Source organism: Mugil cephalus, chromosome 4 (genome assembly GCF_022458985.1).
Source record: "Mugil cephalus isolate CIBA_MC_2020 chromosome 4, CIBA_Mcephalus_1.1, whole genome shotgun sequence".
NCBI lineage: Eukaryota > Metazoa > Chordata > Actinopteri > Mugiliformes > Mugilidae > Mugil > Mugil cephalus.
This window is the reverse complement of record NC_061773.1, coordinates 12,956,225-12,982,540: the sequence shown is the minus strand read 5'-3', so window position 1 is coordinate 12,982,540 and position 26,316 is coordinate 12,956,225. Positions and strand designations below refer to the sequence as shown.

The 26,316-nt window shown below is 39.6% G+C and overlaps 1 protein-coding gene and 1 long non-coding RNA gene across 6 annotated transcripts; one reads left to right on the top strand and one right to left on the bottom strand.

The window, feature by feature from the left end:
• Positions 1-4,379: 4,379 nt before the first annotated feature.
• Positions 4,380-11,611, top strand: LOC125007307. Its single transcript, XR_007112674.1, has 2 exons — positions 4,380-4,768; positions 9,107-11,611. It is a non-coding gene; the product is annotated as an uncharacterized LOC125007307 (long non-coding RNA).
• Positions 11,612-17,736: 6,125 nt separating this feature from the next.
• Positions 17,737-24,766, bottom strand: im:7151449 (complement component receptor 1-like protein). Of its 5 annotated transcripts, none has more exons than XM_047582131.1 (13): positions 24,511-24,766; positions 23,535-23,720; positions 23,298-23,397; positions 22,793-22,863; positions 22,429-22,611; positions 21,448-21,522; positions 21,260-21,352; positions 21,042-21,119; positions 20,129-20,161; positions 20,012-20,053; positions 19,864-19,933; positions 18,238-18,317; positions 17,737-18,036 (listed from the first exon to the last, which is right to left on the bottom strand). In XM_047582131.1, exons 1-13 carry the CDS (start codon positions 24,617-24,619, stop codon positions 17,993-17,995), a joined length of 1,164 nt encoding a protein of 387 aa, XP_047438087.1. In that variant the 5' UTR covers positions 24,620-24,766; the 3' UTR covers positions 17,737-17,992. The 5 variants fall into 5 exon arrangements, with proteins under 5 accessions (XP_047438087.1, XP_047438088.1, XP_047438090.1 ...); XM_047582132.1 differs by having other exon boundaries at positions 19,864-19,915; XM_047582134.1 differs by lacking the exon at positions 18,238-18,317.
• Between the last annotated feature and the right edge of the window lie 1,550 nt (positions 24,767-26,316).

The following is a 26,316-nucleotide window of genomic DNA, read 5'->3' as shown; positions in this document are numbered from 1 at the left end:
TGTATTGTGTGCATAACAATGATTTAATTTAAAGAGATGATTTTCTTGCAAGCCAGATTTTAAGTTCTGTGTCTCTGAAAAATATATTTCCAAAGACATTATACTGGATGGACTGACTGATATTGATTACAAATAGATATTAAATACTCATGAAAACCAACGTGTGTTTTTATTTCCCTTAAGAACCAACAAGGAAAGGTTACAAAGACAAAGTTAATCTCTCAGACAATACGTCTCTAGAGTACTTTGAAGATAATAAATTAAACTAATTAACGCTGAAATAGAAAATAGTCTTGTGAATAAGTACCAACAGCAAAAAACAGCTGTTACTATTAGGTAAACATCGCTCCAAAAAAATCTAACTGGACTGATTTTACTAATATCAACTTCAAGCAGATATTAAATACTTCCGAATTATTTACCCTGTTGTATTTATTATCTCACACAAAACATAACCTCTCTCACATCTCTCAAGAGTTTTGAAGACAAAGTCTGGATCTCATTCTTGAGAAAGTTGTTACTTAGTCATCCAGGTTATGGAATAACCCAAAAACTAAAGCTGAAACAAAGGACTTTTTTCAGTTTTCTTGAGGACATTCAGTGTGAAAAGGTACAGACAACAACAAAAAAATAGTGTTTAATGTCATTAATAGTCCAATGCTAGCACTAAAGAGTGTTTACAAAAAGCCTGATGTCACACAAAATACGGTCACGTAACCTGTCACTGTCCTGGAAAGAGCCACATGCATGTGTGAAAAGCCTGACTTTGTGCTTGTTTGTGTGCAGTCGATGCAACCAAGGCAAATTAACCGCCGCTGTCATTCCCACTGATGTGACCTTTATCAGCCCTTGTTGTTCCACTCCGACAGCCTATACATGACTGCTGTAATGGTTCTCTTACCAACCCTGCTGGGCAAGAGGAAACCATGGTCTGTACAGCTGCTGTAAGCTGAGTGGGTGCAAAGCTCAGCATGGTGTTTGCTGCTAAAAGATCAGCAGTAACTTTCTACAAGGCTGCATCACTTAAATATCCAAATGCAGAAAATGTCAGTACTTTTATCAAATCTCACACCAATCACACAACCAAGCAGTTTATATAGAGCTTATATAGCTTAATGATAAAGGCTGTCATTAAGTTGACAATTAACTGGTTAGTGAACTGGTTTGTTGTTATTTATCTTATAAAAATGATCAGCGCTTGAATGAAACTATATGATCCATTTCCTTTTGTTTAATATCAATACTATGCCTCCATCTACTGGGGATTTCTGGAAATTTCAGCTACTGGGTTGCTGTTGAACAACTGTGAGAGCACCACCAGTATTCTGCATAAAATCACGTGGTTATTGAAATAGATTCATAAAATGAGTTGAGACATCTGAGAACATCTGCAACAACTTAAAACAATTTCCAAGTTCAGTTCAATAACTCAATTTGTGACATTTGAACAAGACTGCTCTCAAAACAGAAAAAATGTGCAACTGATTCACCCGGCAACTGGGATGTGCATTTTGATTTAATACAGTAACATTCAAAACGTTTTAAAATGTAAACTTTGGTCACTTGTCAGCTTCATCAGTTTATTCATTTTCAAAATGTGAGTTCTTATTATTTGTTTTGTTTTTGTGTGTGTGCAAAATTTGCTCAGCTTTTCTCAGAAGTGCATAACATTTGCATTTACTTTCAATAAGCTTATCGTCTATCTTTTCTGCCACAGACGCTTCTCCCCTTACTTGTCAACGTTATGGAAAATACCGTGGATTCCCGCGCAGAATTCAGTTATTCGTTCAATGGTATTTACTTTAGTCTGCTCATGGTATTATATTTAATAATCAAAATATAACGTAATAAAATGGGATATACTATGTTGTGGTAGTACTTTGTTGTGCGTGTTGAGGGAAGGATTTATGTTTTGCACTTTCTTGTTTTCTGCATTCTTGAATAAGCATATGTTTACAAGTGTTTTTGTTGTTTTTTCTTTTCAATTTATTTAGTTTATATTTTCAAAGTTCAAATTAAGGCTTTATGTAGGCGAATTAACAGCACATTGTATGCAACAATGTTGTACAATAAAGAATGTGTTCAGCATTTGAAGCTTGAAGATAGATAGATAGATAGATAGATAGATAGATAGATAGATAGATAGATAGATAGATGCTTTATTCATCCCAAACTGGGAAATATGAGTAATTGCTTTCTCCCTCGGGTCCGTGGTGGTCATGGCCCCAAGGAGCCATGGTGGGTATAACGAACTTAATAACAACTCAGTTAACATATCCATAGTTGGAAAAGAACTAGCATTGCCTCCAAATGGCTAAAAATAAATGACAATAACGTGTTTTTATCTTGTGGAGGGGTGTTAATCTATTTATTGTTATTCATATATTATTAAAGTGTAACATATACTGTTTTTTGCACTACTCTACAGCTGATGAAACATGAATTACTGATGTGTGGGATCAATAAAGTTATTGTACTAAACTAAGAAGGTTTTAATACATTGTTTTTGGTACACGTTTGCCATTAACTTTAGTGTGTGTGTGTGAATTAAATAAGCTGAGGCATTAACGTAAAATTCACCGTTAAAATGTGCTTTAAAATAGTATTTGCATTACCTCACAGCGCAGCTTTGACTCCTCCAATATGGCGGACACGCAGTTACGTCACATCAGCGGGCCAACCCCGTCAACGCGGCGTCTATGTATTAATGTCTATGGTTAGATCCATTGGTTAGACCACGGACCTCAATGCCTCCGCTCCCTCACCTCTGTCCCTGTGTACTTCGTCTACTGGGTAGAACGGGCAGCCTGCTGATTAGTGTGGGCACTGCTGCCACCTAGTGACTGGAGGCTTAGGTAGCGTTTAAGTCTGAATAAAAACACCAATAATGCCAACACTGCCATCCCCTGTTCCACTGGTTTAGACTAAATGAGTTGAACTTACGGGACAACTGCTGTTTAACTGTGCAGCCTAACTATTGCTGCGCGACTACTGTAAAAATCATTGGTAGAAGACGTTACCCGGTTTTCCTATCGAGCATGATGGTAGTTTTTTGTTACTGTCGTGACAAAAGGTGTATGGCTCATTTTTCGTGAAACACTAGTTTAAATATACACGTTCTTACCGCAAAGGCTGCAAGTCTTTAAAAAAAAAAAAAAAAAAAAAAACTTTCATGGACATCTCTGCAGCCAGGCGATGTGACAAACTGCCGGAAATGAGTGACGTAACTGAATCTATGTAACTGAACGTACCGCGCCAAATACCGTAAAATGTCGCAGTGACTCACGTATTTTACCGTAAATTGCAGATGTCAGTAAACCATACTGAAAACATATAGTTGCAAAATTGACAAAGTAACTTTTTATTTTCTGTGACCAGGCACCTTCTGTTTCTCATTCTAAGCCCATGATAGTAAATAAAAAGCATGATAAACATACTGTAACCTGTTATATGTCAGTGTGAATTCAACATACTAACCCACACACAAGGTATACTGAATGTCTTTAATGTCACTTTCAAATATGATAAACCCATATGGTTAAATCCAAGGGACATCCAAAAAGCACATTCATTCAACCTAGTCAATATTTGATTGTTACACTGCCATCTATTGTAGAAATTCAATAGTTCAACACATTTTGTTGTTTGGGACACATTTATTGAGGAAATTAAATTTAAAAGATGATGAAAAGTAGAGCTGGATTAGATAAGCAAATACATAATACTGCACAGACCAAAAGACAGCCTATCAAGTGTAACGTATTTAAAAAACACTGCTGGTAGATTTTTATTTTTTTTTACATAGACTCTTGGATGTAATGAAAGTACTACAAAAATAGAGCTACAAAACTCAAACATATTTATAATTATTTCTGATATTTTTCTAATTAAGGCTCAGAATCTATTAGATAGAACGTCAATAGATTAACACATTTGAAAAGAAATGAAAGGTAAACACAGATTAGATAGCTAAAGAAATACATTAATAATACCTCACAGATCAAAAGATATCAACTGTACTTTACCTTATTTATTTTGGTAATTTCAAAAATTACTGCTCGATATGGATGTAATAAATAAATACGGTTCTTTTATATTTTATTTATTTATTTTACAAATACTCTTACCTGTAATGAAAGTATGACAGTAAGTACGACTGTTAGTAAGAAATATAATAGCTTTTTTTTTTCGTCACAGGTCCCACTTATTAAAGCAACTAAATTTAAAAGATGATGAAAAAGCGGATTCGGGTTAAACAACTAAGCAAATACAATACATGCAGACCAAAAGGATGTCAAGTGTAACGTGGTCTGTGGGGTATTATTAATGTATCTTAATGACATGTCAATCTAATTGTTTTTATACTGTTTGGCCGTTATAAAAAACTCTCGGTACATCGTGGTAGCTGCGTCAATGTGAGGCAGTTTACGGTAAAACGGTGACCATTACCATGTGATTTCACCGATGTTTGTAAACATGCGTCAGCCACATGTGATTCAGGCGATCAGGAAAGACTCTCCAGCCGATCGTCCAATCAGCGATCGGGGGAGTGTCGGGGGCGGGGCTCTCGTGTTGCGCTATGGAAAATCGTTAGGGGGATACACTGTGATAAACGCACGCTCCGAGATTGATAATAGCGACAATAAGGCTGAAACGGGAATCTGGCGGACCGACCATTCAGCGACCACCGGATCCGAGTGGCGCCAGCCAGGAAATGAATGACACTACTTTGGTGGCACGGGAAGGAAAACAGCCCTGGTACAAACACGTAAGTTATTTGTCTTATAACATAGTCAAAGCGACATCATATTGCGTATGTTGCGTGGAGAATAGCACTATGTAATTCATGACCACTGGAGTGCTGGATGGAAAGGTAAGAATATAAGCCCAGAGGGGCTGTTGTGAAAGTGTAAAGAATAATGAAAGAAAATAAAAGTCCAGTATTTCACAATCATATGGGCTACGGCTGAGGGGCTGATGAATGAAAAGGTTGTGAACACTTAAAAAAAAATATATTTTAAAAAATCAGGATGTTTCATCATCGATGTGACAACAGGTAAATGAAACTGCGTCAGCGCGAAGTCCGAGAAGGCACACGAAATCCAGTGGGAATTTCCGCTGCGATGGTCGAACATGCTGCGACGGCATGACGGCGTAGTTACTCGGTCAGAAACTTGACAGGTGCCCGATTTTACTGTAAAAAAGAGGATGTAAACAAAGCGCGGAATCGGCAGGGATGGCGTGTCAAGGAAGAGCTCGGAATAGGATGCTGCGCAAGAGATGGATAGTGCGTAATCCTGTTGTGGGAGAGGACGATGTTACGCAGTTCTTATTGGCACGATGATTTAACACCCTCTGGCCTCATGGTTCGCTTCCGCGGTGTTATCTGAATGAACTGACATTTTTAAATTTTAAAAAAATCGCAATAAACATACTTTTCAAACAACGCCACAAATCGATGAACTGGGGTTCTTCTGTTGTTTGAGTGATTCCAGATGAAACAGAAACTTAAGAGCTAAGTGAGGAACACTATGGTGACGCAGCGTGATTTATGTCTCAGGTGTCAAACGGCATTTGCTGCGTCACAGAGATCCCGGGATGTCCTTAATAGTAATCTGGCTTTATTGTGCGCACTTGATATGTTGAAAACAAGCCGTGTTTCCCAAACATAGGGGGTGCTAATGAGTAACACAATCTTTTGTCTATATCATCAGCCTTTAAAGGGGTGTTGTTGTGACACAGGTTTGAATTTCTCCTCTCCTCATGACCACTCACCGTTTTTACTTTTTATCTCTAGGGCCTGGTTTAGCTTAGGTTTAGCTACTATCGTTATGTAACTTAGTTAAACCACTGGAAAGCGTTTTACAACTGAGTTGCTGGTTTGTATCCCCCCACTTTCTCTGAAGGACCCAGCCGTTTATCATATTTGTCATCCTTTACTAGAGCTCGTAACACACCCCTGTCAGAGCACAAAGGGACGCTGACACGCCTGATGGGATGACATTGTTGTTGTTGACGGAGAGTGCCGGCCTCTCCTACCTCGCTAATGACCCAGGCGAAAGAAGGTGCGTCGCCTCCTGCTGCATACCTGTTAAATGGACAGGGTATGAAGTGCCTCCTCACCCCGCAGAGCTTCTGAGGTGAAAATGAGACACACGGGCGGAGAAAACTCCATCGCGTCAAGTGGATTTGTTCAGTCAATGGGTGAATCAGCAGTAGACTCATCCGTTGCTAAACCACTGGCAAGGAAATGGAAAGAGAGAGGCTGAGAGAGAAGGGAAAGGGGCATTTAGAACTTTAATTATGTGTACTGAGAAGAAACTTGACTCCGGGGGGAATGTCATTATGGTAGTTCGGAAACAAACAGGTAAAGGTCATGGGAAGAGGCACACAGTGAGGACATCGCTAGAGCTTTTTTTTTTTTTGTTTGATTCATCTTGAAAACTTGAATCAGATAATATAATATAGTCAGATGATTATGAGCTGGTAATGCGCCCCAGTATCTGCATCACTTTTTTAAGAGAATCATGCACCATGCAATCATTATGTTTACCATGTCTTCCGAGGCTGACCAGTAGAACAAGTGACCCACTTTCGGAGACAAGGAAACGTGACCTCAATAGTTATTCTTTTGGGGGAGAAGCACTGCCTCTCATGTCAAACATACAAACAGAAGCAATCAACCTAGCTGTATTCAGACTTCTCGGGAGAAATTTCACAAAAACACTGTTACAAAGTGCTAAACAACAGTACCTTGTTTTTCAGCTGGACCGAACGCAATTCAGCTGACGCTGCCAGTCTAAAACTAGATGCAGCAAAGAAGTGCTTTTGAACAAGCGGAGAGGCAGTGTGACTGTACTGACTGATGTGTTTACAGCAGGGGGGCCCAGCATCACCTGTAGCCCACTTAAACTGAAATGGTGAGCGACCCCCTGCCTCTTAAAACGGATCCCTCCTACACGCACATTATGGAATAGAAGGTGGCACGGAGCCGAGAGATGACAGTGCTAAAATTAAACTCGGAGCACTGCTGGCCTTGCTAGATGATGATGTATTAATAGACAAGTGTGAGGCAGCATTCATTTGCAGGTATCGTTAGCAGTTAAGACACGTAGCGTAGTGAAAAAACGGGGCCAGGAATGACTGCGAGCTGCTTTTCTGAAACTTAAAAGTGACCTCTCCATGCTACCTTTAGTGAGGGCCCTGATATTTCTAATATATTGGAAAGTAAAGTAGTGAGATAGCTTATTGTTTCTCAGTATTTTTGCCCAAAAACGAATCGCTAAGCCCGGTTTTCCTAATTTGCTTTGGTGAGGATGCCCTGCAGGTGCACTTTGAATGTCTTCGGCCTGTGTTTACTGTTGTGTCCATTTGTTTAACTCATAACGTCGGTCTTGTTATCAGCAAGACATCTGATATTTCCCAACAGGCAGAGTATGAGTCAGAAGAGAACGACAAAGTGTAAACCAACTCCGTCTTTGGCCTCCGTGTTTATTTCCACCCATTGTGCATCAGATAGAGCAGGCAGAGTGTCAGGCTCATCTGAAAGTGTTAAAGCTCTCACTTCTCCCAACGTTTCGCAATTTGTTGTTCCAGTGATGACGCAACGCAGAAGGAGAAATCCAAGCTATTATAAGATCTGAACATCTGGTCCTTTTAGGACATTGCTCTGGCAAAACCAGCGGGAAATTTGGTTTGTTTGGTTCAGTCAGGTATAATGTGATACTTGTGCGAGGCCATCGCGCTGATTGCAACACATCAAAAGCAACAAGTTTAAGCCGTGAGTTTTGTAGGCCTTTAGAGGCCAAGATGACTCGGTAGTTTTCCTTCACTGCGCAGTTGTCAGGTGGTTTAAAAACACATTACCTCGATGAGTTTGCCCCTCTCACTCCTGATAAATTAGGACCTCTAATCTGTAAGAGGATTAACCACCTACCCTGTTTACACATGCATACATGCACACAATCCCACTGTAACACACACCTACACACCGTCACACATATGAAGGCATCCAGCATTCAGTTTACGTCACCTGCCCGTGACCCAACCCAGTGGCCCTCTCCTCTGACACACATTAGGCTGCTAACGCACCGCGCAGGCTCATACGTAATGGGATGTGCCATCTAGTTTGTTTGAAACCGCACGGATATATTATGTCACAATTTCCACTGTGGTCGTGGTTTCTGCCGTTCCACACAGCCTGGCTTCAAATTATAGCCGATCCACCTTTGTTTTGGTTGTAAAGGGGGCCGATGTGCCTTTAACAAGCAGTAGAACGACGGTCAGGTGACTCGGCAGAAAAAAAAAAAAAAAAAAAAACTGCTCCGATGCAGAAAAGCAGCAGCCTCTGCACACACAATAGCCTGCGAACAGAGCTCGTAGGAAGAACAACAAGAGAGCGGTTAGGGTTAGGGTTAGGGTTAGGGTTAGAGAGAGGTAGACGCAGAGTCCACGGGTAGTTATGTTCGGAGTCCGAATAAACATGGCGAAGACGAATGATAGGTGTGTCTCGGCCTTTGGACAACACTGCCAGCCAGAGTTAGTCTTGAAGCTGACACCGTAGTCGTGTAAATAATGGGTGTGCCGACCGTAATTGAGGATATCTTAATCTTTTCTGGTCAAAGTACCAAACGTACATGTCCGTAAAGCAGTGTCTGCCATCACATATTCCAAAATATGATTACAAGTGGCCAAAACATAACTACAGCTGCCTTTGTTTTAGATGCTAAGACATTAAACTACCAGAAAAGAGGATTAGAAACGGACGGACAGGGAAATTGTCCCTGAAAGACACACGGAGATTTTGGATTAGTTGCTACGTCACCTTTTGTCGTCAACAACAAAGTCTGAGAGACTGACGAAGCAGGACAACAGCAGCCTTTTAATGCCAGACCTACAAATAGAATCCGTTTTTCATATTAGTCGTCTCGGTGTCATTTCAACCGAAAGAAATAGGAGCAGCGGCAGTGACAAAGTCTCAAATGAGTTCTCATTAGGCATTCTGTACTCTGCATGCCTCACGAGGGTGGGCTACGGGGGTTCATACTAATGAATCCTTACCTATTTCAGGACATGTTTTTTTTTTTTTTCCCGTCTTGTTCCACAGTAAACCCCACGTGGACCTGGAGCCAGACTGGATGCCTGAGGCCAGCCCAGGAGAGGACACAGTATCCTATTGTGCCTTACAAAGAAGTCTACCGGGAGTCGCGCAGATCTATTTTTCCGCATTATGATTCATGGAGGTTTTTTTTGTTAGGGTTCATCTCTGATGCCAGCCTGCTACTGTGCCCCATCTGATGCACTTCAGACGGAAGGAACTGAGCGTCTATGTCATTCTCAAATGTGCTGTCAATGGCTGGTTGTCCTCAGTACCAGCAAAGAGTCGCGCTCTTCCTGACGTTCCAGTTACTTTTGGTCAGAAGTTAGAATCTTCTGTCATCAGATTAAATGCATGCCATTTTAAGGAAAGAATATTTGCATTTATGCAGTCAGTATCATAAATAACTAAGTTAAAATGATGGCTATCGAGCAGTTTTTTGTGCTATTTCAGCAGCACACCTAAATTCAAAGAATGTGTTTCCAATGAGCCACAGAGGTTTACTTGGACCGCAGCACTTTTATTGTTAATGCATGAAATCTTTGATTTATTTTCTGAAATGCCATGAAAGGAACAGATCTCAAATAGCTAGAAACGAGTTTCCTCTGTAATGCAGCCAAAACAAAACCCAGTAGGTTGCTGTAACTGCAAATTACATTTTGTCTGTCCTCTAGACTGACCTAGAGTTCATTAAGATGATGCATTCAAGTAAGCAAAGTGCATCTTTGCGTAAAAAAAAAAAAAAAAAAAAAGTACCTCAGTCATTTACAAACCACTGCAGTGATTGCATTAAGCTGTTTGGCAAGACAGAATGAAAAGAGCGTCAACTTAATGGAAAACTCAATTATGATTAAATGAAAATGAGTTCAACCTGTTGATTCATTTCATTGTCATCTGCTACTGAAACAGTGAATGTAGCAGAATCTTGAGTTGGGTCTTCAGAAATGATAATAAAAACTGTTCTAAAAGTGATATGATTTTTTTTTGTCTTGCAGATTTGGACATGGCTTCAGACGATGGGTTTTCTCAAAGGCATCCTCCCCAGGGAACTGGTTTCAGATGGTGTCTTAGAGTATAAAATCCCATCTAGCACCATTTGAAATCGGTGTTCTTGAGCGGGAACAGACTTCAGGAATGACGTCAGCGTACGGCCTCGTCCAGTAGGTCGACAGAAAGTCTGTCATTAGCAATTAGGTGGCTCTGCTGGCATCAGTAATTTAAAATTTGAGTCAGTTCCAAACAGCTTATATTACCCTGATCATGAGTTGGGGTCCAGCCTTCTGACCTCTTAACCCCCTCTCATCAAGGCTGACCGTTTTCGTCTGGTGTTCAGAGTTTCCATCACGTCTAGCACCATTTGAAATCGGTTACAATGTGGAGGGACTATCGACTGGCAGCTTTGAGATGAAATTCTCTAAAGCAACACAAGATGGCAGCATTGAACCACCATCCAACCACCATCTATTGTCCAAGTCTGAAGAGTTCAAAAGGATCATTGAAGCAGAGGCAGATGTACTAAATTACCATGTTCAGATGCAAGACCAGCAAAACAAAGCACACCTTTATGCATATTGAATCATTTCATTAACTTCTTTTAATTGTCTAGGTAAATTAGAATTAAAAATGTTAAATTATGCTTTAATTAACATTGTCAAAAGCAATTTCTGCCTTTCACTGCCTTTATATTCTTCATCTGTCGCTACATCACCTCGTTTTGTTTTCGAGGAAGAGATTCAGAAGTTTATCAGAAGTTAATGTTGGTACAGAGTACCATTTCTGATTATAGCCTGCCATTCCACCAAACCCCAGAGCGGAGGCAGTTGTGTTCAACATTTGAACTTTAAATGAAATGTAATTATAGCATGCAATCTTTTAATACATGGCTGCCTGACGTTCTCATGCTCCATCACCTGGGGCGAATAATGGCCAATATTAGCCTAAAGCATCAAGCCTGTAAATGTCAACCTTTTTTACCCTCCAGAGATCACCCTGCTGACATATGCATTAATACAGTTGTCTTTTTGAATAAATTATTAAAAATGTCTTAATTAAAATTTATGAATGATTAACCCGAGCTGTCGAGGTTAACAACGTTGACGGTCTTGGATTAGCAGTGTGGTCTTAGAAGGTTAGGAGCAGATGTTTCTCTCATGGCTGCTGTGACCAATGTGTCTGTTTTTCAGTCTTCCCTTAACATCTGCTGAGGTCAAAGGAAATCTCTGAACTTCAATTTCCACAGATACGAGTCACTCTTGCTACACTAACACACTAACACTACAAGTGAAACAGGCATGGCATGCAGTTTAAGATTGAGCAGCTCATTTATATCCAGAAATTAAATAATTTAGCCCTAACATGGATTTTTTTTCTTTCTAAATGTTTGTGTATTGTGTTATGTAACCTTGCATTATGTGACACATCACTGTAGTAGACATTTTTGTTTTATATAACTGTGAAGACGTCATTTGTTATCCTATTTTTGTTGCCTTCATAAAGAAATACTGCGTGACTCTAGAAACGTGTCATTTGTCCAGCCCTTATTGCTTTGTGGCACTGTGCGCATTCTATGCGCTCATTTACAGCCTGCTGTCACGCCCTGTATTTATGATATTTGACTTCAGTGTGTGTAAAACACAGATCTGCGATCACCTTTAACATCATTTGACCCTGTGAAACTACCAGCAAATAAAAGGTCTCCTCACAGCTTCCCAAATCCTCCTTTGACATTTTCTCTCAAAAGGGAGTAACAGCATCCAAACAGGGTGAGCTGCTAAGTAGTGTCGTCTACCACAGCTATCTAATGACTCCCCACTACCTGCTGACCTTCTCGGCAAGATAAACGTTGCATGGCTTAGTCAAAGCTAAATTGAAAGGCCACGAAACACTGACAGGTTGTCCTTGGAAGAGGAGCATCTCAACTCCCAGCAGAACCTTGTTTTATCTGTAAGTTGACAAAGCAAATGAGAAGGCCATAGACACAGACAGTGTTTCCATACCAACTGTAAACAATAATATAATCAAATGTCTATTCAGTTTTAAGTCATAGGGTGTGCCTCACTTAAGAATGACTTCATTGTCATTTTTGAGTCCAACCAGTGCAGCCTCGACCGGCCATGCCTGTTTCACTTTAGTGTGGCAAGAGCATCTGTGGAAGCAGAAATGTAAGTTCAGAGATTTCCTTTGACCTCAGCAGATATTAAGGGAAGACTGGAAAAAAAGACACATTAGTCACAGCAGCTGTGACGTTCCTAGTAGAATATAAATAGAAACATCAAGTAAGTAAGTTACGAAAGCAATACTTGGAATTTTGAAAGAAATAGCTTCTTACAAAAGACAAGTGAATAATTCCTCGCTCTGCAGTCTCAAAGACTTTCGTTCCTATTGCTGCTTTCAAATGGGTTTATGTTTGCTATATTCACAGATTTCAAGTTATGCCGTGCTTGCTAAGGTTTTCAGAAATCGCAGTGGATGCTAATTTAGGAAGCTAGAAACAATACATTCAAATAGTAACATTACCCTTGAACTGTAAACACCATGGCGAAAACTAACCATTGAAGCTGTCAAAGTAGCTTGTTAACAACTGAGTCACAAGATGTAGGAAATACAAAAGCTTGTACTTTTTTTTTTTTATGACCCTGTTTGGATTTTATCTAAATTCCTATCAAACATTTCCACTTCCAAACATCGTGAGTACCACAAGAGGGGTTCATTCATGGAGACCATTCTCATGAACATGGTAAACATGAGTCCATTTGAAGACAACATTAATTATTCAATTATTGTAATTTAGTTGTATACAGAGTGAGGAAAATGTTGATTTTTCTTCATTATGTCACTCAGTTGCTCGCCTATTAGCTTGCATAACTGTTTGCTTCATCAACCACCATCAATCATGGCCTAATAGCAGTGTTACTGATGGTACCACTTGATTAGTCCCATGTTACAACCACAAGCTTACATGTTCTTACATGAAAACAGCGTAGGGGTTATACTTCATTGGTCTGGTGTAGGCTCACCATTGACCAATGGTGGCTAATGTTAGCAAATGTTAGTAAACTTAAGAAATATGCTACTGAGTCAGTTTAATCACATTTTCATTTTGTACAGTTGATATTATTGTTAAAGGAATTAATTATTATGGTATTTCATTGGGGTTGTCACCACAAAGTTAGCATACTAGCATCTTCAAAAGGGACAACAGGTGTTAATTAGCTTGAAGCTATTATTCTGTACGGTGTCTCAAATGGAGCCATAAAGGTTTGAAATGAACATTGTCATTTTTAAATAAAGAAATTCAAACAAAAATAATGATACTATCCTAACATTAACATTGGCCAGCTTTAAACTGACATGTTTTTGGACATTCTCACCAGAATCGTTGAACGCCAAAGTCGAGTTACTGACTAAAATGTCAACATCATAAGTGCCATTAGTTGTGTAACACAAGTTCACTGGCGTCCATGCCCTGGTGTTCTTTTCTAGTGAAATAATGTTGATAGTTGTCGGATTAAGAAAAGCTAATAATACCTGTTGTTAAAGGAAAGGTAGTTAAAGGTTAAGAGCTGCTCTTTTAAAAGCGTATAAACATTTAGTTCAAGCTCACTTCTATACAGATGGCTGGGTATCTACACAGGACATCTGTTTTTTGGTTCTGTGCCGAGTCCGTAGTGGGAACCATTTATGTCTTGTTTGTCTTAGGCTTAAAGATCTCCATCCATTCCAGTCATGAGAACAGTTTTAAAGTGGAGGCTGGAGTCCACCACCAACGTGAGGTTTTGCACCCTATCATTCTCAGGATTTCCGAAACCACAGCAAAGGTGTCTGTAAACCACTGGTGAGTCACGGTCAAAGCTGTGTATGCCCTTCATTCCAGTCAGGCGAGGCAGATGTGTTTACTCTACGATGTCATGAATTAGTCTGACTGTGTGTGGTGTAACTCCTCTCCTTGTTTACCTCGTGTATAAAGGAGGATCACTTCCTCCAGTTTAGTGCCCCTGCCTCCTCCCCCACGCCTGTCCATATGCTTGGAACAGGATTAATTGGAGGGTCTCATGCATGAGGGCATTTCCTCCTCTTTGTGCCCTGACACAATATAAAGACTAATCATGATCTTGAGAACTTCATGTTGTGGGAGCCAGTAAAAGCCCAGCTGTGAACTTTGATTTAAAACTTCCTGGTGTTTGATTTTTGTATGTACGAATGTACAGTACATATACTACTGTATGTATCCACCTTAGTGACATTTATATCAACAAATTAAGTACTATTTATACTGTGCATGACTTACAGTACAACGCAAAACTTTTTGTGTCAGAAATGGCAAAATCCACACCTAAAAACTTTAAATTTAGGTGGGTGAATGTTTTCGTAAGCTTTGTCGACGTGCTGAATAAATGGATAAAACAATACAGAATCCCAGCCAAGAGGATGGAAAGAGATGTCAACGCCGTGACCTGTCCTTCATTAACAGGATAGAGACTCATGGAAGTACAGGAAAAACAGTGCTGTGATGTGTCAATGTGTGAGAAGACACACACACACACACACACACACACACACACACACACACACACACACACACACACACACACACACACACACACACACAAAATTACATTAAGCATTTATTGTGGTTTTTGGTTTCTGAAAGGGTGCGGTACTGAAATTCTCAAATGGAAACAGTGTGAAAGAAGAGGAACAACAACAGGGGGAACACCAAACTTGTTTCCTACTATCATTCAGCTTTATTTTTTTATTTTTTTTTGGTTTTTTTTGGACACTTCCTGTATGTAGATATCTCACAAAAAGACTGTTGAAGCTACACTGGAGGGCGGATGATGCTGGTCTTGGGTGAATTAAAGGATAAACCACAGTGATGACTGTAGGGTTAGTAAGCACTTAAAAAGATTGCGTTGATACCTCTACAAACCTGGGCACGTTCTCCATTTTTAGTCATGAGAGCAGCCTGGCTCTAGGAGAGGCAGTATTGAAATGTCCCATGAAGGTTAATCCTGACTCAGATCATTACCTGAATTTTCTGTCATCGTCACAGAGAGCTTCACGTTTGTGTTTCTGTACTGAGCTATTGGACGGTTTTCCAGTTTGACTGGTCATTTACTTTTATCGCACAACCACACAACCTGTAGTACATTTTCATCTGCCTAAACTGAATGATGTTCATGTTTAGTTCTGTTGGTCCAGTGCTACATACATGCAACATAATATGTGTCTGTACGAATGTACAGTACATATACTACTGTATGTATCCACCTTAGTGACATTTATATCAACAAATTAAGTACTATTTATACTGTGCATGACTTACAGTACAACGCAAAACTTTTTGTGTCAGAAATGGCAAAATCCACACCTAAAAACTTTAAATTTAGGTGGGTGAATGTTTTCGTAAGCTTTGTCGACGTGCTGAATAAATGGATAAAACAATACAGAATCCCAGCCAAGAGGATGGAAAGAGATGTCAACGCCGTGACCTGTCCTTCATTAACAGGATAGAGACTCATGGAAGTACAGGAAAAACAGTGCTGTGATGTGTCAATGTGTGAGAAGACACACACACACACACACACACACACACACAAAATTACATTAAGCATTTATTGTGGTTTTTGGTTTCTGAAAGGGTGCGGTACTGAAATTCTCAAATGGAAACAGTGTGAAAGAAGAGGAACAACAACAGGGGGAACACCAAACTTGTTTCCTACTATCATTCAGCTTTATTTTTTTATTTTTTTTTGGTTTTTTTTGGACACTTCCTGTATGTAGATATCTCACAAAAAGACTGTTGAAGCTACACTGGAGGGCGGATGATGCTGGTCTTGGGTGAATTAAAGGATAAACCACAGTGATGACTGTAGGGTTAGTAAGCACTTAAAAAGATTGCGTTGATACCTCTACAAACCTGGGCACGTTCTCCATTTTTAGTCATGAGAGCAGCCTGGCTCTAGGAGAGGCAGTATTGAAATGTCCCATGAAGGTTAATCTCTGACTCAGATCATTACCTGAATTTTTCTGTCATCGTCACAGAGAGCTTCACGTTTGTGTTTCTGTACTGAGCTAATATTGAGAACGGTTTTTCCATTGACATGGTCAGTTACTTTTATCGCAAACCACACAACTTAGTATCATTTTCATCTGCTAAATGAATGATACATTATTAGTTCTGTTGGTCCAGTGTACATACATGCAACATAATAAACTTTTGTCAGAATGCAAACACACAAACAACTAATTTATAGTGGTGAAGTCTGTACTGTCATCGAAAATGCGATCAACAATGACAGAATCACCACAAGTAGATAAATTGCTTAGATTCAACATCCGTAGACCTGCTTCTCTCGATAACTTTAGTCGAACGTTGAGCAAAGTTCACAAAAAATGACATGAATCTGCACACAAAAAAGTATCAGTGCGTTGAATTGGACCAACGGAGGAAACAAGACGTGCTTGATTGCTTAAACCAGAACCAATTCGGTTTTTATAATACATGCATGCCCATCATGCCTCTTTGAACTGGTTCAAGTATGTGATTTGCCAAGAGCGGATGGTGGAAGGAGCATAGGGTGGATGATGGGTGGAAGAAAAAAAAAACTGCTAACCCTTCCTCTCTGGTAATTAATGGCCTGTCCTCGGAACGAAGATGAATAGCTACAATAATGAATTCATATCCTTTCCATGACCGTGTTTTTATCTTCCAGTGGATTTCACAATCAATCAAAGCACCATATAAATTCAGATGATGTTTTATATCAAAGGAAACAGTACATTCTCCAGACTCCAAACTCTGCTCAACCCATAGACAGCATGCTGAACCCCAAAAAGCAGAGAAACCTTTGGTACAGCAGCAGAGCAGGGTACAATGAATCACTGTCATTACATTTTTATTGTGGGACTTTTTCTATGTCCTGGTCCACACCCATGCCAGGGTCAACAGACACGACACTGAACGCATTCATTGACTTTGGCATTTCAGGGGGAAAAAAAAACTCACGCATGCTTTTTTTTTCTTCTGGTGGTGTTTCCCCTTTTACATACATGTTATGCAGTGAAGTGCAAAAAGTAGGGCTTGGATATTAAATTATCTCTGTAATGTTCCGTTAGTCTCTGTTGGCTGAAATCTAATAAAGATGGCTTCAGCACGGGCTGCACTAACAAAATCATCCATCTACACACATCCAATTAAGAAACTTGCTCAAGTTTCTGCTCCACTGGCTCATTAAGCCTATTCAGTAACATATTCAAGGTCAGTTTCATACTTTTCCTAAGAATTTCTCCTCACAGTCTCTGTAGTCACATGCTTCATAACCGGAGTCTTTTGTCATGAAAGGTTTCCCATGTTGTGCTGAGCTCAAAGAGGTCCTGAACAATAGACAATGATGAAAAGAAAGTCAGGAGGCGAAGAATGTAACTGATTGTATCTTTATAAGTCACCATGTCAGTCTGGAAATGGAATTCACGGCATTGTATGCCCCTTGAACCATTTTCGTCACAGTCCCGTCCTAATAAAACACCACATTAATAACTAATAATGTGAACGTATGGCTTTAGTATCTCTCAAAAGCCGTATACTTTGACAAAAGTATAAATAGAAACGTATAAATAAATGTATAAATACAAGAAGGCAAGGTTAAGGTATTTACTCCAGTTTATAATATAAATTATCCATTGACAGAGATAAAAAAAAGTGAAATATTTACAATTTTATGTCAATAAAAAAATACAAAAACTGCTTTTGTTCTGAGTAGGGTACAAAATGTGAGTATTAGCCATTTGAAGCGCAACAACACTAAAAGTGGTTCTGTTTTTTGTTTGTTTCCCTCCCCCCCTCCATCGACTTGGAGAGGCACTGCTGCAGTTTGTTGGCAAGTTCTTCTGAGGTCACAGATGTTCTTTAAAAGATAGGCGCTGTTCCATTAGCAGAGCTGGTGTTGACAAGAAAGAAAATAGTTTAGGCTGTGATTCAACAGCGGGGCAAAACAGAAAAAGAAAATGGCGCCACATGCTTTTTTTTTGGCTTCACTATGATAATAAAAAACAGCATTTTCACAGGAAGCAAATTACACATTGCATAAACATGTTTTTGTAATGCGTTGAAGGTTTTATTGTAAGAAATTGATATATACCTGAGTCAGATGTGGGATTTAAATATTTTGGAACTGTAATAACTCCGGGTAACTTCAGGTCTTCTCTGGTGTCATATGAGCTATAGTGCCATCAAATAAGGAATTTATGTCAGAATTATTGAGTTATGTTATTTTTATGTTAAGATATGATTAGTTCGCCAAATGTGTGCTTCACTGCATTCTTAATTAGTATTCCAGGATGTTAAGAGTTAGTCACTGCAATGTTTTGAAGGGAGCTTTAATTTTGCCTTGATTGATTATGTAAAGCTGCATTATGTTTTTACAGTTAATCACGTTCAATCTCGAAGATCTCCATTTTGGTTCTATTCGTTGGTAAGAAGTAAATGAAGGTTCGTTTTTAAACCTCACCTCCAACAGATCCAAACACTGTCACCTGTGCGATGCAAGAGTGACTTTGCAGCTGCCAGAAACTGCAGTTCCTCAAATGACCACTTGGAGCAGCTGGCTCCAAAAGTAAGCCCATCTCCACAGACCTCCATGTTAAAATGCCTCATTTTACAGCAGAAATTAATCTTTACAGTCTGCTACAAAAAACAAAAAAAAAACAAAACAAAAAAAAAAAACGTTTTTGTTCTTTTTAGTGAGTTTACCAATGCTAAGACGTGAAGTTTAACTTTCACACCAGTTCCAATTATATTAAGACTTAGGCATGACTGGTGTGTGTCCTCACGGGGCGCTAACTGTCAACCTAGGCACCATTTTTTACTCTGTCTTTTACCTCTCTTTGTTTGTTGTTGGTCATCTGTCTTTATATGGTTGTGTGGTTATTGTAATTTTCAGGAAAAAACCCCAAAAAACAAAAAACAAAACAAAACACAGCCCAGCATTTCATACACAGGTGAGATGAAAAACGAGTATATTTTTTCCACTAAGAATGACCTTCTCTGCTTCACTAACAAAGGAATTTGTAAATTTCCTCTGGATTACCTCAAGCTTATAAAGCCGGTAATGCAAGATCATTTCCGCAGTGGGCAAAAGGCTAAGTGTGTCACATCACTTAGGTGACAGATGTTCCTCAATAGACAGTGTAGATCTTCGAGATTGGCTCTTTAAGGAAAGTTTCTCAGGCCGAACAGAACTGTTTTGTTGAGGATGAAGAGCAAGTTACTTTTCTGACTGTGAAAGACTGCATTTGGCTTTCATCAGACTGAGGTCACAAGAATAGAATTTATAGAATAGAATAGAATAGAATAGAATAGAATAGAATAGAATAGAATAGAATAGAATAGAATAGAATAGAATAGAAAGATTAAAAAAACTTATTTGTCTGCCTGTTTCCACAACATAAACTTCCTTGCAACCTGTTAGTTTTGTGTTGACGTAAAAGATACGCCTGGATTTCCTGTTGACTTCCGTCATTTCTAAGAAGTCCGGAAAAATACAAAAGTCCTCACAGTTACCAAAAATTAAAAAGGCAGAGGATGAAATGAAACCGCTGTGGCGTTTCACATCACCGGCCCGGATTAAGCTCATGTTGTTAAACATGAAGAGAAACACAGAAGAGCAGAATGTGCAAAGAGAAACGACAGCAGAGTTTTTAAAAGCACACAAATCAGGTACACGAGCCATGCATCCAGAGGCCAAGAGCAAAATAAGAAATCTCACCCTTTTCTTTTCAGAAGAAACCGGTGTAAAAGCATCACAAATATACAGGAGACTGTAAAGGCAATAGAAACCAAAGCATTATTTTATCGCAATTTCTATTTAACCACAGAATTTAGTTAAAGCATGAACTCCAAAGAGCGCATATTACCTACTACAACGCTCATCACGCTGATTATTACAAGTGTGTGGCCTGAAAAAAACACAGGCAAAGTTAGAATATCGTTAAAAGCACATGTTCATATGTTCTCAAGACTCAGTGACTCACCACCAATTCTGTTGTCCGAAACCTCAATATTGTCTGCAAGTGTAACAGAGTATTATTAGTTTGTCAACAATTCCAACCTATACCCAAATGACCATGGACAGGAAAACTGACAGGCTGAATCTGAAAGGTTATCACTACATAAAAGATATTTATTTATTTGGAGACAATACGTACATATTTATGGTATGTGTTGATGTACGTATGCCACACCCTCACATTACTATTAATTGCAACTTTGATTCAAAATTGAAATACGCACTATTCATTTTCAAATTAAAAACTAATGACAAGACATACTTTGATTTAGTGTGTTAAAAGGGACAGGGACAGTTAAGACATGTTGTGCAATTTACTTTCTGGTGGAGGGTCAAAAGCAAAGATTCATGCCACTAGCTTAGCTTAAAGACTGGGAAGAGGAGAAAAGTGCTTGCTGGCATAGTCAGGCAGGAACAAAATCCAACTAGCGGCGCAAAAGCGAGAGAACAAGAAGCCTCTACATTTTTACATGCAATTTTATGTTCAATTTAATTTTGGCTGTGGCTCTAAGACAAGGAATAAAGTATTCTGGTACAACCTATTGGAGAAAATTTAATTTTAGTTGTCAGAGCATCAGCCAGAAAGCATAAAAGATTATTCCCCAAAATGCAGGACCAAGAGTGATGGGAAGTTACATTTATTAGTTGCTAAATGTTTTAATGGCCACTAAATAATTCAATCCAATTCAATGAGCTGAGCACAAGTGAGCTCCAGCCGAACCAGCTGAGAATTTAGGATCAACTGCCAAATCTGTCCCATCTATAATATTAACGCCACTGAAAGAAGAGAAAAGACTTTTTCTTCTTCTACTACAGCGACAAAGCAAATCACGGCAAAATAACAAAAAACAAATCCAGTTTGGCTGGACCTTGCATACCTTGCCATGAAGGCGTAGTCGTAGATGTTACACTTGCTGTAGTAGCTTTGTCCTTTGTTGCCATAACGCCTTTGCCACCTTTTGGACAAAATGATCAGAATGACTTTCACCCGGTCTCGACAGGATAAAAGAGACTAATCAGTGTGAAAAGCAGTTTCGAAGATGCCTGAAACATGTCCATGCTGTGTGTAAATACATGCTGCCACACTTTTCTGTACCTTGTACAAAAGAAGTTGCTGTTGCTCTGGATGTGATAGATCGGATCATGAGAGGCGTCGACGTGGCAGATGAATCTGGAGGAGTGGAAGACCCTGTAACGTGGAACATAATCATTGCTGTCACAATACTATTGCCACATTGCCAAACTCTTCTTTAAAATATGTTAATGAGTTCTTATTTCTATTACCTTTTGACAGAGACATAGGAGTCATAGGAGTTGATACCATTTTTGTTGTTGCGACCCCATGTGTCGTTGTTACCTCTATGAATAAGAATGCCGCTCAGTTAGCATAATACATCGGCCTTTCATGAAACTGGCGGTGGAGCATGCATATGCAGTAGATTTGATTTACATGCAGAGTGTGCTGTGCCATGAAATGAAAGTCATGCACAGGGCGCATGCTTCTTAATTTGCTTCACATTACGCCAAAAGCAGTAACTAAAATGAGGAGAATCAGCTATTTATTTTCCACCCACTGAAATACCGAGGAATGTTCAAATGTACCCGGTGGTGTGTTAGTGAAGGACATTTCTGGCGAGAAACCAACTCTTAAAGAAAAAGTCACCCTGTAGTACATTCAGGGTTAAGCTGTTAAAGACAGTACGAGGGTGGCGGTGACGAAACAAACCATTTGCAGTGAGCAGAGATATAATTAGAGAAACCTGAGTATATAGACAGGCTAAGTGATAGTGTCTAAACCTAGCAGCTGTGTGTTCACTGCTGGCACCATGGCAATAACTACAATGTGAGCACCACAGTGCTGGTTTTGAAGTAAAACTCTTTTGTTTTTGTTTGTTTTTTTTAAAAAGATGTTTTATAGCCATAAATGCTTGGAAAGTCGCTGGACCACATTTGCGGTTTTCACATGCTTTGGGCCATTTATTTCAAACATGGAAACTCTTTAAAATCATAATAGAGCTTTTACATTCCAGACATTCTTTATCTTCATCGTGTTATGAAAAAGCACTTGAGAAACCTTGATACAATCATGGGAGTGATACAGTGGTAGTACTTCAGTATTGTGTGGTATGTTGGGTCATTCACAGTGCTGGTTAATCCTTGAATGAATGCTTTTGTTCTTAAACTACTAATTTCGCAATTAAGACTTCGTGTCCTCGGCACAGCTTGGGAAATAACAAGTGAAACACATGGATGCAACATGCTTACCTCTGCATTCAGGAGGCTGAGAACTGTATTCCCAATTTTCGGTGCACGTGATGTTGGCGTTCCCGACGAGGGTAAATCCATCATCGCAGGTGTACTGTATGATTTCTCCATATGTTACATGTTCTTGAGTGTTCCTCAAGATTTTACCATTGGCCACTGGAGCAGGTGTTTCACAAAGTATAACTGAGAAGTCAGAAGAAATACGGCCTTTTAGGCATTCTGAAAAACTGGTAATATAGCCTTGTAAAATGGCCCTAACTCTTGCAAGGAAAGACAAACAGATATTGTCTGGAGCCTTGGCTGAAGGAATATAGCTATTATATCTGGCTCTGACACACAGAAGAAGAATTGGAGAGATATTTACTCTCACAATAGGATCTTCCACTCCACCCTGTAGCATAGCACTGTTTGTAGCTCGATCCGCTAATCTCGTAGCTGTGGAAAGACAAAAATCCGATCAAGCTGAGCTGTTTATGTAAGGAGGAATTCATACGGTTCGGTCATTTGCTATGGTCATTTCAGAGTTTAAGCAAGAAGCATCTTTCAACATCCATCTCAAAGTTGTCAAAAGCAGATTTGTAATCAGTGAAAGTATGAAGTGACACCCTCTAGCATTAACTCTATGAATTCACTCTACAATTTTTTTTTCTCTATAGATATATTCCATAAACCACTGCCTCCCAATGTGCAGGCTTTAGCTATCAAACAGTAGAAGTGTCTGGTAGACAGCTGTTGGCAGGATAGCAGGAAGAATTAGTTTTAGTGGATGTGAACATCTGACAGCTCCTAATGTCTTTGGCTTCATGGTGAAGCTTTCTTTTTGCCATTTAAAAGTCATTCATTATCACAATTGTTTGATTTATACTCACCCTATGTCACAAAGAACTTCTATCGTATCACCAAACAGGGTTCCCCCGGTAGTATCAAAACTCATATGTGGCTGAGGTGGGGGCACACCACAGTCCATCCCTGTAATAGAAAACAAAACAAACGAAAGAGGTTGTCATCACAAGAAACCCCTGTGCTCCAGAAATGCCAAATTAATCCTACTGCTGTTTGGATATCAGCAGGAGGAGGCTGGGTTTGCTAAATTGTACATGACTCACTTCTGCAGACGAGGTCGGGTTTAGTCCATTCGTCATTCGTGCAGGTCATAGCTCCATTACCACTATCTACGACATATCCATTGGCACATTCTATAGTGACGATAGTACCCTCGGGAAAATCATTCAATAGAAGTGCCTCGTCTGACAGGACAGTCTGGTCACTTCCGTCAGGTTTAAGACAGTCGGCTGGAGGAAACAAACAAACAAACAACAACAAAAAAAAAGTCAACGTCTACGACAATATCTTAATATTTCAAAATCTAGAATCAAGATGAATTAAAAACCAGCTACCTTGAGAGCTTCTAAGGTGATACCAGATGAAAGTGAGGACATTAAAGGCACCATTTATCATTTATGGATGACACGGTGCAAGAGAAAAAATGGCCATGTTTTGCATTTGCAATCACAAGCTATTGTAACCTTTACAAAACCTTTATAAAACGTGGCAAACACTAGCATCGTCTTTTTAAAAGCTATAAATCAGTGAAGAACACTCCCCTTATGTGCTTCACTTGTGGTATTACTGTAGTAAACGTCAATGGATGTCGAAAAAGTTATCAAGGCGCCAGTTAAATGTCCTAAACAAACAAGATTTAGAGGGTGCAGCTGTTAACTTTACACCTTTATAAAGGTTTGAAAAGAGGCACCGATCATAGATCACAGAGCTTCAAAGTTCAGAAGAGAGAAGGCAGAGTTTGTGGTCATCCACTTTTGCATAGTTTATGGAATCATCTCTGACTGCTGCCATATTTCTGCGCCCTTTGGAGTTTAAGTTTTGTCTCAATAGTTTATCCAGCAAAAAATATATAATGTTGTGTTAAAAAAAAAAAGAAGAAAAAAAAAGGTGTAGCCTGACACATATTGCTGGAGACATATTGCTCATGTTACCAAGTCACATGAACGCTCTAGCAATAAGTTGATGAGATGATAAATATTATCTCGTTAACCAGACTCTGGAGGCTGATGCGATACTGACCTGCTGCCTTCGCGACAAAGAGGTAAACCAACAGCAGGGATCCGAGGCTTCGCTGTCCACGGGTGTTCACTAAGAGTCCCATGCCGAACTGCAGGAGGAGACAACACATCCCGATCCGGCCCCTGAGTGCTTTAGTCCAACTTCTGCCGCTTACAGGTAAAACAGCCGCGAAGCCACTGTTCCCACTGACAACAACACACTGACAACACACACTGACCGTCCGCTCGCTGCAGACACACCTACTGAGTCTGCCCCGTGCGTCAAGTGGTTTTTATTCGCGGCCAGATAGGAAGTGAGGAAATAGTCTTTCCACGCTAAAAGAGGTAGACCGCCCCAAACGACACACAGGATGAATATTTGATAACAGAACCAAACAAATAAATAAATAAATAAATACCAATGTGGCACTGCGCAAGCATGTTTTTCGTTCCTCTTTTGTAATGGTCACCTCTGATCAGACTGCTCATTTATAAGCGGTCATTTATTGTGAATTTATGTTCTTTATATTCACTGTAACATAAACCCACATGAGTATTTGATATGTTTGGCACCATATTTTAAATGTTTTCTCGTTTTCTGATTATTTTCTTTCATTTGGATGTCACGCCTACACTGGTCAGCCACAACAATATGACCGCTGACAGGAGAAGTGAACTGATGAAAATGCAATGTTCTGCTGGGAAACTTTTGGACCTGCCACTTATTCCAGTGGATCTGTGTGATTTGCACAACTCAGTTGTTTTGCACATTGATTACCCCGCACAAACTCGAAAAATTCATGCTGATTTGTTGCCGTATTATTTATATTTCTGTTTTATTTATCTTATTTTACTTATCATTACCTGTTAACTAGTATCCTAGCTATCCCAACTAGTGTTACTAGTATTATAGTTACTTATTATCTATATATTATAGTTACTATGGGTAACCATCTGGGACCTGAGGGCATAATTTCGCTCTGGTTCATGCTTCTGTATGGTTGCGAAAGACATAAAAATCCTTGAATCCTCAAATCTTTGAATGTGGATGTTGTTTAGACATGTCCCACCCACTTACATCAGACCGGGCACCACAGCCCACAGCAAAAACACTCCTTAATGGCAGTACAGGCAACTCACAAAACATGAAAATCATCACAAGATGTCGACCTGCCCTCTAAATCCCCTACATCCCAAACTGATCAACAATCCTCACCCACAGGGGCTCCTCCTCTCAACCCATATTCCAGATGAAGTAGAACTGTTTCGGGAGGGATTATCTTATTTTGAAAAGTCAAAAGGAAGTTTCACTTTATAAGCGGCTGCTGTGTTACCACGTCTCAGTCAGCTTGTCTTTGTAACTCGGAATCAAGAACTCCATATACGTCAGTAAAAGGTCATACTAGTGACAAACAAAGTAGATAAAACACGAATGCGTGGACTTTCTCTTTATTAAAGATCCTGTAATAAGCTAATGACGCAAGCTCACAGTCTGCCCACTTGTGGAGCAGCTCAGTGGTCCAACCCCTAGAAAAACCTACAAGTGCTGCAGTTGGCAAAAGAAAGTGGAAACGTGGGTGTGTCTGGAAAAACGAGGACGGGGTATTCCAAAAAGGGGTCTGAAAGGGGAATCCTATCATATATAATTACTTGTTTCCTACTATTACATTTTTGCCAACACCCAGTGTGGCCTGTGTGTGGCATACGTAAAGAAGATGATACATTTATCGCCTTCATCAAACAAATAAACCAGATAGATATTTTAAGGATTTTGGTCTGTGCTGTTTCAGCTGCTTACACCACAATTAAGTGTCTGAGTCACTTTCTT